This window comes from Lampetra fluviatilis, chromosome 15 (assembly GCF_964198595.1).
Source record: "Lampetra fluviatilis chromosome 15, kcLamFluv1.1, whole genome shotgun sequence".
NCBI classification, from domain to species: Eukaryota; Metazoa; Chordata; class Hyperoartia; order Petromyzontiformes; family Petromyzontidae; genus Lampetra; species Lampetra fluviatilis.
Window position 1 is genome coordinate 9,174,769 of NC_136289.1, and position 15,674 is coordinate 9,190,442.

General features: G+C 46.1%; 1 protein-coding gene across 17 annotated transcripts in view; it reads right to left on the reverse strand.

Moving 5' to 3' along the window:
* Positions 1–1,252: 1,252 nt before the first annotated feature.
* LOC144936193 (uncharacterized) overlaps positions 1,253–15,674 on the reverse strand; it is a 109,473-nt gene continuing 95,051 nt past the window's right edge. For 3 of the 17 annotated variants that reach the window (XR_013637390.1, XR_013637389.1, XR_013637394.1), the window contains 3 exons: positions 7,398–7,505; positions 7,028–7,094; positions 1,254–3,934 (listed from right to left, as the gene is read on the reverse strand). Coding sequence is in view for 2 of the 17 variants with exons in the window: in XM_078863165.1 (XP_078719291.1) it covers positions 3,903–3,934; positions 4,292–4,338; positions 7,028–7,094 (146 nt within the window). In the remaining 15 variants the exon portion in view is untranslated. Of the gene's footprint in view, positions 3,935–4,291; positions 4,339–4,941; positions 5,509–6,940; positions 7,095–7,397; positions 7,506–15,674 lie in introns of those variants that run through there. The other 14 variants (XR_013637400.1, XR_013637397.1, XR_013637395.1 and 11 more) reach the window with 12 other exon arrangements.

The window sequence follows — 15,674 nt, forward strand, 5'->3', positions numbered from 1 at the left end:
TCACGGCCGCTACTTTCCAAGCGGTGGATTGATCTTTTAAAAAATATATATTTATTTGTTCGGGTCATCACGTTGCTGCGCTTGTCTATTGTTTATTAAAAGTTGCCATGTTGTGGTTAGGGTTTTTAGGGCTGGGGTGCCGGGTTATGTGATTATTAAAGTATTTAAGTGTATAAACTTGTAATGGCTCACTTGTAATAGTTAGGATAGAGTGCTCTTATCAAGGACATCTGGTAACCCAGCCGAATTTGTTAAACAAACTTGACTCTGCTTATCCAAAACCAGAAACCAGTCCAGAGTTTGCCTACTTAAACAAATGCTGCATAATTATATTTGTCTGGAAAGCCAATAGGCCAATGGAATAAATGCATTTTCTATTTATACGTGGACACACAAAAGCACTAAATTTTGATTACAAGTACATGGCTATTTACATTGTTGGTTATTCCGCTAATCAAATAACACTAAAATAGTTGGTAGAACAAAACATCACATCAATTGCCACATGTGCCGCTGGACGGGAGGTGTCAGGCAGGGCTTGGTGACACTTTCGGCGTCATCAGTTGCGTCACGCGAGGGCATGGCTTGTAGGGGGTTTCCTGCCTTCAAGAGGCAGGATGTGGAGTGCCTGTCATTTTTAGAGGGATCCAAGCAATTTAAAATATTAGAAAATGAATCAACTTCTTGTGCAGACGTCTGCGTCGCATTCTGGACCAATGCGGGAGTGATTGTTGTGAAAGTTTTTACACCCTCCAGGGCGTAATTTCTCACTGACTGTTTTCCTTGTCGCTGGTCGACTCGCGTAGACCGTCGACTAGTCGTCACAGACATAGCAAGATCTCTTACTAGATGTGGTGTGCCAGGGCCAATTGGAGACTACAATAGACACGCAACTAGGCCAGTTACAGCCGTAGAGGTATCCAGGATGTAGTGTGCTGGGCTTAGTCATAGTTTCCGGGTCACCGATGTGGACAGGATCGACCAAACTTAGGCCCTGCGCATCATGATTTGAGTTGAGTGTTTCAAAATGCCATGAAAGTGTCCCAAACTCCAGTCCTCGCTGACCCCCCCACCCACCACCACGCTACGTCTATCCGCGTTTTACCAATTTACTCCTCCCCATTCACACTGCACGCGCCCGATGATTGTTACACACGTCCCACGTGACGCGCTAAGCGACTAACGCTGTCTGCGTCACGTGCTTTTTTGTGTTTAGTTTGTTGTCCTTCCCCCGCACCTCCGATTAGCATGGTGGGAAACGTATGGTGCAAAAGATGTTAAACATACATAGAGCTAACCTAGTCGTGCGACTCCAAGAGTATAAAGAAGGCTCTGGATTCGATGGAAATACAAATGCAAGGGCCGTCCTCAGCCAGTAACAGCTCCACTAGGTGGCACTGCCTAATTATACACTATACAGAATCACCTTGTTATCGAGTGCCACACAAACCCCCTGAAACTCTGCCATATCTAGCGAAACAAAATGTCTAATCAAGCAAATAGCATGCATGTAATGACACAAACGAGCTATATTCACAAGTTTAGCTAACGTGTAGGACAAATAAATTAAAAAGTAAGTTTCAAACTAAGTGAGTCTGGAATGGAGGTGGGACAAAAAAAACCGAAATAAAATGGCCCAGTGTTCGGGAATAATCGGTCACGGAAAGAAATACGTCCAAACTCTAGAGGGCCTTCCGTCAGTGCTCCATGGCTCACTTAAACTGCGCGAAAAGGTCATTTAAAAAGCACAGTGAGCTGTGATGGATAGGCTGTGCTGCATTATTTAACACCCAAACCTGCATTGAGAACGGCAGACTAATGAAACCTTTAAAAATCCTGACACTAATAAATAGCACGCACCCCCTTCCGCTAAACAACGGGCATCGGTACGGTCAGCTAAACAGCGTGGAGGGGGGCACTGGGTGGCGGGAAGGTTGTGGGGGGCCCGCAGGTCGTTGTGTCGGAGAGATTGCCTCGAGAAGCAATGAACACCTGGCGGGTGGGTCGCGAAATCAGATTCCACCGTGGCCCTGCGTGGTGAGAAGAACCTTTTTTTTTGCTGCTACCGCTTGCAGGCGCTTCCAGGCGATTGGTCGAGGCATTCGTCCAGCAGTGGACTGGCCATGGCTGATGACGTCATTGGATGATGATGATGATGAAGATGGTGCGCACATTGGCCTGAAGGGTGCGATCGAGCTGGCACGGAAATTAGAATGTTTACGCATTATTGGCACGCACGCGCGTTGAGCCCAGATGAGTTTTATTTTGAAAACACGTTGTTGTTATTATGGGGTCTGCCGTTGGCGTCTGTAGCGTGGCTGAAAAACTAAACACAGTCGTTAAGAGAATAGAGCTACGCACAGCAGGATGGGTCACGATAAAATGCTGTTACCAACGTACAACGCGACGCGCAAGACAGCGAGATTAGAATGGCGATTGCAGTGCGCCGTGACGAACAAAACAGTACGATATAAAAACAACTGAGTGCATCATAATTAATGAACAATTGCTAAACTATGTTTTGTTGTGGGGTGCGTAGTGGGGTGGCAGCATGTATAGAGAGCTTGGTGGGGATAACAGAGGAGTTGAAATCGAACGGCGTTCTTTTACAAATATATACGCATCTCTAACTTTCACGAAATTCTGCGGGTGATGAACGGTGGCTGACACTTGGCTGTAAAGTTCTGGGCCACGGCGCGCTTATGTAACCCAAGATTGACCGTGAGATATTACAGCTTCGAAGCGCCGTTCGCGTTCCATCCCGTTGTACGACCATGCGGCTGCGAACACAGAGCGCATGGGTCTCCAACACACAAGTATCGTACCACGATTGCCATCTTTGAAGAGACACAGATTCCCTTTCTCTTCCGGTGTGTGAATGGTTCAAGCAGGCACGATGCGACATGAGAGATACAGCAAATCCAGTAGTACAGGTCAGTCGTTTTAATTTCATTTGTGTTCAAATGTTAACGAATCTGCAGGTAGGTTTGACCTGATCTATACAACGCCGTCGTATTTATCATCAAATCTATCCACCGCTAGACGACAGCCTCCCCAAGTCGGTTACCATCTCTCAAGGTCACATGATGCAGAATCCCATGCAGCACGCGAGCAGATTCCGTCGCTTTGTCGCTGTTGTTGTGGATGTCCTGCCGAGGCGCGCTCCCTCCTTTGGCTGTCGTTCATCTCGACCGCCGAGGCCATCATCACTTCCCCGCGACGTGTCCGGCACGCCTGACGACCAATGCGATTCTTCCAACTTGTGTACATTCTGTTATCCATGTGCTCCTCTGGTCTGTTTCTTAGCGTAATTCCGAGCGTGCAACTTTCTGCGATCCTCTGTGCAATTTTCAGCTTTTGTTCCACTCTCTTTGTCAGTGTCCATATCCAGATGTTCATGGCAGAAAACAGGTCGTTCAAAAAAAGGAAAATTGTCTTCGATGATGCAGGCGTACATTGGCATTTGTGAGTGTATTACATTTGAAAACGTTGATGCGTGCATTTTAATTGTCTAAGCGTTTGTTAGATGTTCATTGTGTATTGACAATACAACTGCTCCTATGCCAATGAGAAGATATTAATTTTCCACATTTCTTAAAATGTCCTCGAAGAAGAACCATTTCCCTGAACATTGGCATGCTTATGTTTATATCACGTAAATTAGCGTTAATGATAAATGTGATTTTAGTAAAAAAAAAATTGTTTAATTTATCATCTAAATGCAACCACATAAATTGATGCGTATTGAACGGTGAGCATATTTGTTTAATGTGACGACATAGCAGGGTCCACATGAATGGTTGTCAGAAGGAGTTCTGCAATATCCACTTTCGTGGGCCGTTCTATAACACAACGAAGGGTTGCATTGCTTTGCAGGAGATCCCAAGAGATTCTTCATCACATCACGTGACTCCGATAGCACGTGGGAATGAAACTGGGGAAAGCAGACAACAAAAATCAGGTCACGTTCTACCGTGTTTCGTGCTCATACGAGACATCTGTGAAAAGGAGCTTCATAGCTCATCAGATTCCTCCAGCATAAATAACGATTCTGATTTTGCCTACCGAGGAGTAAAGTAACTTTAATGTACTCGAGCATAACAAAGCAATTTGGTTATCACACGTGTCAATGTGCAACGGTGTTTCGAGATGCCCTATTGCCTCGATAGGGTTGACCTTTTGCTGAGTGGGCAGGGTCAAGAGTACAGTAGCTATCGCATAGGTGTATCTGTGCGCGCACAATCGTATACATGTGTGCGCACGTGAAAACATGTTGGTGCCTGGTGCGTACATTTGGCCAATTCCACAGTAACGGGATTACAGCACGTGGCCAGCAACCTGAAAAATAACAACAGTTAACAGAAGCATACTTTGTTTTAACGAAAAAATATAGCTTCTAAATGTTCTGAAACGGCAAGTTAGCGGTATACATTAGCAAACGTCCATTTATTCGCGGTGTGGTATATGCATGCAGTGTTCCTGTAATTCTGTTATGCCCGTAGGATCACCCATATATATGAGTAGCGTTACAACGGCGAAGAATGTCGGATAGACAAGACTGCTGATGGAGTGAGAGCCATTGGTAGGAACACAGCTAACAGGACGACCACCCTGAAGATGGAGCAGTTCACGTGCAGGAGTGAGATGGATTGTCAAGGATGGAAATGGTGTGAAGAGGCCTTTATCCAGCAGTGGACAGACAATTGTCGAAAATGTCGATGATGCATAATTTAATGTTAACGATATTTTACTGACCGTTTGTAGTAGTCATATGTTAACAACTTTTTTTAGTTACTCGTGTGCATTTATATATGTGCATATATGCCATATTAACCAAAACATACATGAGAATAGTCTTTGAAACTGATTGGTGTGGTGTGGACCAATCAGTTTCTAAGACAATGCATATATTATCAGAGTATGTTATTTTTTGCATTTTGACCACAAGTATTGTAGTTAATGCAGACATGATTCCTTGTAAAAGGTTTCAGTTTGGTGTTTTAACAACTTAACACAGCTGTTTTGTTGCCAGAAAAAAGGGGAAAAAATCTATTCTCATACTTTTGTACTGGCAAAGGAGGTACCATGATGTACAAAATATACATCTTAATGAATTCACAGGTGCAAAGACAAACAAACACAAACATCTCCCATATTTCCTATACATTAGCAAGTGCTGTCAGCGAGAACCTATTGAGGAATGAATGGCGTGGCCAACACATACAGACACAAGGACAACATACAAAGACAAATATCCACCGTATAGCCTTAACATACTGTTGGGGCAAGTGCTGTTAGCGAGCACCTCAACAACCTACACAAAATAAAGACGCAGATCACCCGTATAGCCTTAACAGACTGTTGGGGCAAGTGCTGTTAGCGAGCACCGATGTAGGCCGGCACGGCACACGAGGGGGTGGGTGGCCAGCACCACGCCCGGACGCCTTTGTCTCTCTAGTGGTGATGTTAACACACCGCACCAGCTACTCAATTTGAGGCCGAGTCGACCTACACACACATACATTACAACTAACTGTAAAAAAAACAAGTCTGGCAGCATTCCTATCTCTCCTTACAAGTTTTTAGTCAAATAAGTCTGACTCAGAGGTGTGAATTAAATCATATTTCCGTTGATATATGGCCGGTAAATAATGTACAGGTGTTTTATTGCTGCTGAAAGGCACTAAAAGGAAATGTAAGGCAGAGATCTGCAAGTAGCGGTGCGCGGCAGCCACCGTGCCAGAGATGGACCCGTAATTCTAAGTTTTAAGCAGACACCTCATTGCAGGCACACGCGCGTGTTGGGTTCTCACGGAACGGGGAGGAACAAAAAATGTATGAAAACATCGCACGAGCAGTGTTTACTGCACGTGGCCTAGTTGGGACTAGGCCCGAGGCGATGCTATTCTTCCTGTTAAATATACATAGCAACGCAGCGGAGTGCTCTTTATGCATGAACAAAGTGTTGCCAATTAATATTGAATGCTAAAGTGTTGCCCATGAAGAGCAAAGTTTATCCATTTAGATGTTTTAAAACAAATGGCACCATTGTTGTTTTGTTGTTGTTGTTGTTGCCACATATTTGACGAAATATTTTTTGAAGCCCTATATTTTTTGCTTTTGAGCCCTATTTTTTGGGTCACTTTTAAGCAATATGCCATGTAAACTGTACTCGAAATTTTCGTTCAAAGCATGGTTTTCCATAAAAAGAAAAAAGGTACTCAAAATTTTCGTTCAAAGCATGGTTTTACATAAAAAGAAAAAAACCCCAAGAAAATACCACAGCTCTAGCAGGTTGTTGGCAAATATAAGCGTTTAAAATTATTTAAAAAATACCTTATCCTCTACAACTGTTTATGGAGACATGTCGCGTTGAAACTATCTCTACTACTTTATATGTCCGTCTGCTATGCGGTCAGGTCTAATTATATTTAAAGGGGAACAATCGGTAAATCTGGCTATAATAATTTAATTACAGAAAGCTTTACTGACTGTAAATATTTTAAGGAGTATCTTGAATTAGATTGTGCAGCCATTTCCTTACCCAGTAGACTTACTTGCAGCGAGAAAACAGACTACCGAGTGTGTAACTATGGTTCGATTCCGCGATTAGTATTAATGCTCACGGTGAATGCATTGAATTGCATGTGTTACGCATTGATGCTTTTCGGCTTATGAAAATTGCACGCAGATGCCATGCTGCCGTTAGATTTTGGTGAATGGTTGTGAACTAAATTTGTAAAAACAAGACGTAAAAAAGATAAAAACAACACAAGCGAGATGATAAAAAAGCTGACATGTTTGAAACATATCACAGCTCTGAATTGGAACAATTAATTGAATAAGTCGGTGGGGTGGGGGAGTGAACCATTGCATTCTTATCAACCATTGTCTATCCACTGCTGGATAAAGCCCTCCCCAAACAGTCGCCGTCTCTCACGTTCTTACGGTGCGACATTCCATCGAGCACTTGCACACGAGACGATGTTTTATTGTTCCATCTTCGCGTTGGACGTGCAGTACTTACAATGCCCAGGCGAAGTCTACCACGCATCCGACTGGCCATTCTTCCACCTCCCGGCCTCCCCATAGTCCTGCAGGTGGGTGTGTCAAGCACAGGTGATGTTTGTGCAAATCCACCGAACTCACCACTCCCCAAAGTACCGGATTACCGGCGCTTACCATCAACGCCCAAAGGTGGCACACGATGGCAGAAAGTGCCATGCCCCAAGCACACACAAAAAAACCCGAAGATCCCCTGCATAGCATTGGCAAGCTGTTTGGACAAGTGCTGTTAGTGAGCACCTAACGGAGGCCGGCAAGACACACGGGAACCACACCCAGCCATCTTTCTTTCCGCCGTGCCACGATGTACACACACCACACCAGCCACTCACTTTAAGACGGAGCCGACGAGGGGAGGCCCAAGATCGGTCGAGGCGTATGCCACTGATGTTTGCCGTAATTGAGAATCGAACTCGGGTCGCTGGCACACACACACACACCTACACACGCATACGCATGCACAGGCATAATCCCGTAGCGGAAAGTTGTTTCATGGGGACATGCAAAAACAGTTCAGCGTTTAACAAATGTTACGGTGGTTCACTTGCGTGGACGCGCTTGCCTCACAGCGCAGTTGGAAGCAGCTTGTGTTACACATAGACATGACATTAACTTGCTAATCCCCCTAATCTCTCTGCTTAATCTCTCCCATGAACATAGTGCTAATCTCCCATTAACACTGCTGTGGTGCGCATATGCAGGGGCGATACACTTATGCGGTGACGTCAGCTCATTTCATGCTAATCTCTCTCTGCCTAATCTCTCTCTCCCTAATCTCCCCCATTAACACAGCTGACGGGCTTGCGTCCGGGGATGGAATTCCTTTCCAGCTCAGACCCCGCCTGCTTGCCCATCTCACACGTAAATAACCTCTTGTTGTAACAGCTCTCTCGCTGGTTCAGCAGCTCCACTGCTGGATTATATTTTTTCCGCCTGAGGACGACCGCTTGTGTTGCGATCGAAACGTCGTGATATGTTATTTTTTGTTTTCTTTTCTTTTTCTACCTACGTGACTTCACCGAAATAACCAACGAGTATGAATGCTAAACGCTAAATAGAATGAGTTAACGGGATCATCTGCTTTTGCCGATAGTGAAATTTTGCTCCAGTTCTCACCGATGTGTATGATGCACGTCTGCGATGCCCATTGTCAAATTATACACATTTTTGTTGCACCAACATCTTTATTCTTTCACTTTCAGACTCAGTGGTAGAGTGAACGGCTTGCAATTGGAAGGTTCAAATCCTGGTTGGGAGTCAACCCATCATCCCTCCGGGGTCAATAAAATGAGAACGACTTTTATAGCGAGGTCAACATTGGCTATCCTGCGGATAAACTCGCCCGCACCATAGGAACATGGAATGGTCACCACCGGCTCAACTCATTTGAGCAGGAAATCACTTTCACTCTTTCGACTTAACAAGAGGTGAGCCTTCAACAAGAGGTGAGCCTTCAGCGGTGAGTAGGGCTGCCACAGGGCTGCGGGGTAGGTACGCAAGCGTACCCCAAGCACCCTCCCCCCCCCCTAAGCTGGCGTGTGAGGTCAAGGCCAGACTCAATGGATGTGCCCAACGAGAGCCCCGCGTGCACGCGCGCGCGTGTGCGTGTGTGCTGCCCTGGCTCCGAGCGGCATTAATTATGAATTAGGGCCCCGCGTTGCCCCCCCCCCACCCCCACCCACCCTCCTCCTCACTCCGCCGTGGAGATGGAGGGGAAAAACGCCCCGGATAATTGTTTCCAAAGAAGCCCCGGGTGTTAGCGCACGCGGCCGAGGCGGAACAATTGCGGGCGTTAATGCAGCCTCGGTTGTGTTAAAAGGAAAAAAAAAAGATAGTCATGATAATAATAATAATATAATGACGTGCGCATGCACACACACACACGCACGCGCACATATAAGGGTTACTTTGAAATGGGGCTTTATTTCTTCTTGTTTGGGTCGGTGAAGATGAAAAATAATTCAGCACGTGAAACCCCACGTCTGGAATATCTCTCGCTATGTTGATGGTTACTCTGTCATTATCATAACAATGTATTATTTATACTGCACCTCCCATGCTGTACCTCTCAAGGTGCCAGAACACAAGTGGGTATTTAATTAGTTACTCAGAAAGGAAGTGATTGCAGACCAAGTACAATGTTCAAAACGACACAGTATAGACAACATACACAAGAAACGGTAATTAACTCATTTTAAAAGCTAAAGTGTGTTTCAGCCGATTCTATGTTTGCTGTACCTCCGACTACATTTTACCTACGACCCAGAAAATATTCAGTTAAGAAACAAGTACCACAGATGCCTACGCAGAGCGATGTCTGTCTGCCACCATTCATTCAGTTCCACGTCCGTGTTAGTCTTACGAACGTGAGTCACAATCGAGCGCCGGTGCGATATGTTATGCGGCAGAGATTATTAGGGTCATAACGCTCATAATTATTACTTTAAAAGCACAATGAATCCTCCCAAGGACACGAAAAACACTCACGCGCGCAATTGCAGGACGTGGCAACACCGAAGCATCATGTCACGAACGATAGCGCTAATCGAAACTTTCACCTTACGCTAACCGTTCCAAGAAGGCCCGTAAAAAAGACAATGCGGAGAAACTAATATTAGCTACGAAAATAATAATTCATCTTTCCAACAGAACGTGGAAAGTTGTTTGAACAATGTAAGCAGTTTGCCGCTTCATCGCAGTGCCCGGAAATGCGGCAATTATTTTTTAATAACTGTAAGGGCCTCAATTAAATGGCAGCGTTAGCGCTACGCTTTTTCGCGAGTGCACAGCGGCGATATTTAAAAGGCGATGGAAGCGCTTTTTGGCCGGGAGGAAGAATGGGAAAAAAGAGACGGGGAAAAAGACACATACACGTTCCACCTTGAAAAGCAATTTTGCCGATGGTAACGAATGCATTTTTCCAAGCGCATATTTTTCACACACTGCTTGACAAACTACTTAACGGCACTGTTTGTGAATAATTTAACATCCCAGGCTTTCAGGAAAATAACTGCGTCATCGGCGACGGAAGGCCCCTGGAAACGTTTCAGCTGTCGAGGGCTTTTTTGGAGGGCGTGACAGACGGCACGACGAATAACCTCGGTCTGTGGCCACTCGGGTCACTCAAAACTAACGCGGCCCCCTTCCCTCGCTAGCCGGCACCCCCCCCCCCCCACCACCACCACCTCCTGGCATTGCCTTCACCCCCCCCACTACCACCAATGGCCCCAAAAGCCCCCAACCCCCCCACCCCAAAGGGAAAAACCACACACCTGTCAATCCATGTTCCCAGCCCCCCACCCACCCCACACACTCACTCTCGACGAAACTCTTCGCATCAATATATCACGTGGAGGGTGCGGAGTGGTAGCGCAGTGGTCGTCAGCGCACTGCGCTCTGAACCTAACGGCCTGAGTTCGATTGCTGGTCTCGGGCCAACATCAGTGGCGAGTAACATGTAAACCAGTCCCGAACTGGTCTTTGGCCTCCCCTTAAACAAGCCGTAACCCGTGCGCTAATCTGCACTGAAGCAGTGTGAAGTAGTTGATTGATGAAGGGCTTTAGCGGCATAGGCAATGTTGGGTTGATGAGTGTCTGTGCTCGAATGAGTATTGGTGATGTTCACCTCCATTTACTAATGTGTGAAAGTGCTGGTACTAATTTCCGGATTGCAGCCTTGAGCCAGTGTTACAAATTCCACATTCATATGCCGGGGGCGAGCCGATGCATTGAACAACCGCTGTTGACTTTCCCCAATGTGGTACTCATTTCACGGATCTTTGAGGAATTAACAAATGTATAGTCGACCCGACCAGTACTTGAACTTGTAGCCTGCTGACTGCAAGCTACGTGCGATGACCATCACCCCCCATCTGGAATCTGTAGCAAAGAGCAATCCACAAAAAAGGACGTTAACAAGTGCGAAATATTGGGTCGCTTCATTGCATGGCGGCAAGGTTGGCAGAAACACTGGTGATGATTGATGAAATGAAAGTGACTGGAAAGTGGACACCTTGGAAAGAGTGAAAGCTGCTGCAAGTGGTTCTGGGAAAGTCGGCGATGCAGTTCGTGCACTGCACTAGGAACCCAGTGATTTCTTGCCAGGAATTGAACCTGGTGAATAAAATTCCCGGACATGGGTAACATCAGTGGTGAATGACATAACAGCTGGTCTCCAGCCTCCCTTCGGTTGATTCAGCCTAAAATGAGTACCTGGTGTTCTAGGTAAACATCAGCACTGGGCAGACAAAGACGACCGGGCCTGCTTCTGGCCACACCGCCATTTGAGCGCTAACAGCACTTGCCCAAACAGTATGTTAAAGGCTACACGAGTGACCTTTGTCTTTGTGTGCAACTGTCTACCACTCTTAAAGGACGTTAAGTTGGGAGAGGGTGACTTTTTTTTCCAGTGGCTGACAACAAAATAGACGTTCCCATATTCATAATGGGCGAGAATGCGTCATATTTTCCGAAACATCCACAGCTGTGCATCCCCCAAAAGCAATTATACATTACTACTGCACCTCCCCTTTGAACAAGCATGGGGAGCGATTACTCCCCATCATGATGGTATATCCCAGGAACAAACGTGACAATGGATGAGTAGTAACACACACACAAAAGGTGGGTTATAGACAGCATTGGCACATTTGCGACCATAAGATCAGTTGCTCCCATCATGCCCTGAATGTCACGTGACATCACCATACTGCCTTGTATATTGTATACAGCGTTCCTTTATACCGCCAACTCAAAAGAAAAAAATTGTGACTTTTCTTTAAATTGCAAAATAATACTTTTTCTGTCTAAAAAAATTAACCTTTTTGTCGTCATATTATCACTCGTATCTTTCCAACTTGCATACATCTGTCTTCCTGCTGAGCGTCCCATCATTAACGGAGAGTGCGAGAATTGGTGCTTGGCAATGGATGGAAGTGAAAATTACCCAGAGGGCAAAGCCAACGTGGGTTCATCGCCATCAACGAGCAGCTAACGAAGCAGCTGACTGTGGCGCGCGATCGATATAACATTAAACGTAAGAAAAATATCCCAAATAATTGTTTTAAAAGAAAATTCCGAGGTGTTAGCACCTGCGATCAAGGTGGAAACAACTGTGGTGCTAACGCAGCTTCAGTTGCTGTTAAAAGTTCAAAATAAAACAACAATGGCAATGAATTTCGATTTAAAGCTTTCGTGACTGCAAGGATTCATCTTAATAAAAATAAAACATTTTATTTTATTATTTCCCTTCTACGTGACTTTACCGAAAGAACCAAGAAAATGACAATAAAATTAAGTGCACGTGTATCCGCGAATACGAACGCTGTGCGGCTTTAGTTTCAGCTGGGTCCGTCTGGTTCAGCGACCTGGAAAATATTTTCGAACCCGGAGCACCACATCCAGTATACCTTGTTCTATGGCTGTGACTACTAATCATGTGCCTACTTCAGTCTACTAGTGACCCAGGCAATGCCCACTGTGCAATGAATCGCTGTGTCTACACACTCAAGAGAACAAAACTGTCTTACCACCCCTTATTCAGTTCCACACTCAATACGTCTTTTTGAACGGGAGTCACAATACAGTCCTGATGCGTTCGTGATATTGCACGTGAACCTGAAGTCGAGTGACGCCACGTGATATTCTGGGAGGACCGGGCTTCTGGTCACACACAGTGCCTTTTCCTGACTAGAAATCACCTTTTGTGTGTAGTGTTGTCCTTATTGGCTTGCGGCCGACAAACACTCCTCTACCGGATGAGCTTCCCATCGGGGTACAATCCGACCGTGCGTCTTGAGAACTCCCCAACACAGCCGCGAACAACCTCCGCAGTAGTTTCTCATCGTTTACAGATCGGGCTCGAATTGGTTTACCAACCACCTCCCTCTCTCTCTCTCGCTCTCTCACCCCAGCCGCTCACCGTCTCACGACCAATAACGCAGCCCGGCAAGGTAAAGCATCTCTAAGATGGGACGAGGCGTTGAAGATGACAAGGCAGCGCAGTGTTTGCTGTCTGTCCTTCTTCCTTCGTCTCATCCTTGTGGCCACACAATCCCCACAGATCATAAAACATGCATGGCCTCCCCCACCCCAGCCAAGCTTCACCAACCTGCGGCTATCAGTCTGTGGACATTTCAGAGTACTGTAGTGGCAGAGTGGGGTGGAGGTGAGTGTTTACACGTGGTCTACAAAAGGGTGATGAAAAAAAACGTGGTATAAACCACCCAAAAGTGAGTCTTACCTGCCAAAAAAAATATTCCCAGCAGTTTTAATTTGTTCCGTAGGACAGAGAGCGAGCGCATGAAGCGCCACGCCGAAGAAGCTGGAAACCTCACCCTGGAAAACGTCAACTTAATATTTCGCTTCGTATGGAATTCCTATTTGTTTCAAGGGTTTTCACCGTCTTTGGTTCTGCAATGAAGTTGTACGTAATTTGTTGAAAATTGCTTTGTTTTCTTCATCGAATGGATAACTCGTGACAGCCGTGAGATGAGTCACACATAAATGTTGTTTGTGCCCCTCCTTTGAGTTTTTGTTATTTCATCTCCGCACATGGCGTCTATGTGCAGGCGCGTGTGTGTGCGTGTTTACGTGTCTGTGCGATAGTGTGCCTACGAACCCCTGCGGTCCGAGTTCTATTCCCGCTCACGGCCAACAGCAGTGACCATTATCTGTACCGGTCCTGGGCCTCCCCTAGGTCAACTCAGCCTCAAACGATTACCTGGTGCGGTGTGTAAACATCGCCACTGGGGAGACAAAGGTGACCGGGTGTGCTCGCTAGCTAACAGCACTTGCCCCAACAGTCTGTTAAGGCTATATGGTGGATCTTTGTCTTATGCGTTTACATAGCTGTGGTTGGGGGAAAGTGGCTTACACACTCACTACAATTCCAGCGGCATTGGGTTCAATTCCAGACCCTGCAGAACACCAGCGGCAAGTGGTTTACTAATATGTTCTGAGGCTTCCCTAGCTCGACTTAAACGAGCACCTGGTACGTTGGTGAAAATATCAGCACTGGGGAGACAAAGGTGGTGGCCAGTTGCGGGGCTGTCCACAGCTCACCTCTCATGCACCCATGGCACCATTAACAGCAGTCGATGTGGCTACACGGGGGTGGGGGGCGTGGTAGGGTGGTGGTTAGCGAGCTGCGTCACGAACACGGTGGCCCGAGTTCCTCCCACAGGTCGACTCAGCCTGAAACGAGTGCCTGGTGCAGAGTAGACAAATGTGGCCGATGGTGGTGCTCGCCACCCACGCCCTCGTGTGCCGTGCTGGCCTTAATAGGTGCTCGCTAACAGCACTTGCCCCAACAGTCTGTTCAAGGCTATAAGGGGGATCTTTGGCTTTACGTGTGTATGTGCAGTCAGGTCCATTGAGACGGCAGTGTCATCATTGCAGGTGTCCCACGTGACGGCATTTCCTCAGGTGCCCGGAAGGATGATTGGGGACCCATTGTCGTCCTGGAGGAAATCCACGAATATTTTTTGCATTCATTGCTGAGCCAATGCAGGTTAAACCATTAAATTGCGACGACTTCGTGTTCATTTATTTGTTGTTTAATTACCGTATTATTTTCACGGAGAATTACGTACAGCATACTTTTAAGAGCTCCAAGTAAAAATTACGTAAATTACTTTCAAATTAAGGCAAGTTAAGCGATGAAGGTTCGGAAATCTTCATTGTTTCGGTTACCGAGTGCAGCTGCTGTACCTCGAGTGTTTTTTTTTGGAGCTTGTCTGGTGTTTATGGTGCATATCGTTAAATAATTTAGATCGTTTTGGCAATCCACTGCTGTCCGAAGGCCGTCCCACACTTTGTTAGTCATCAGGGTTGTCTGTCCATACTTCAACATGCTGGTCAGTTGCAAACAACACGCAGAAACATGAACAAAAAAGCACTCACTCTCTGAGCACGATGCAAAAAAAGCATCAACAGTTCCCGAATATCCAGAATAGAGGTCTTTCGGGTTAGATCGCGTAAATATATAAATGCGTCGTTAAAACCCGCCACCACCCGACACAGCCAACTAGTAAGGGTTGTCACGCAAAAAAAACGTGGCCGATTCGTCACTAGTACAGCACACCGGTGTGTTGGAGAGCCAAGCCACGACATTTACACGATCTAACCCAAAAGACCTCTATTATGGATGAAATAGTCTCGAAAGCCTACGTGTTAGTTCACGACGAACTGAATTTGAGGTTTCTCATCTGTCATTATTTTTTTTTGTTATAACGGGGGCTTTCTCATCGTTTACAGATTTGACGTTGGTTAGCGTGGGCTGGTGCAGGAGGTGCCCAACACCGCTTTCAGATACCACCGATGACAGCCGTGGCTGGGACCGGTGTCTAGGTCACCGGGTTCACTCCGCAGTGAGTTGCGCCGCTGTTGCCCCCTCGGAGAACATATTCAACATAAATCCCGGAGAGCTCATTATCAGAGTTTCACGGAATCAGTGTTTCAAAAGCGGCGGGCAAACTACTTGCGAGTTCAGAAAAATAATGACTCTCTTGCTTATTGTTTTGCGCGCTGTGGCCTTTCCGATGATTTCTAAATATACGTGACGTTAATTAATTAATGAAAAATTAACCCCCCAATGCAATTGTCTTCCC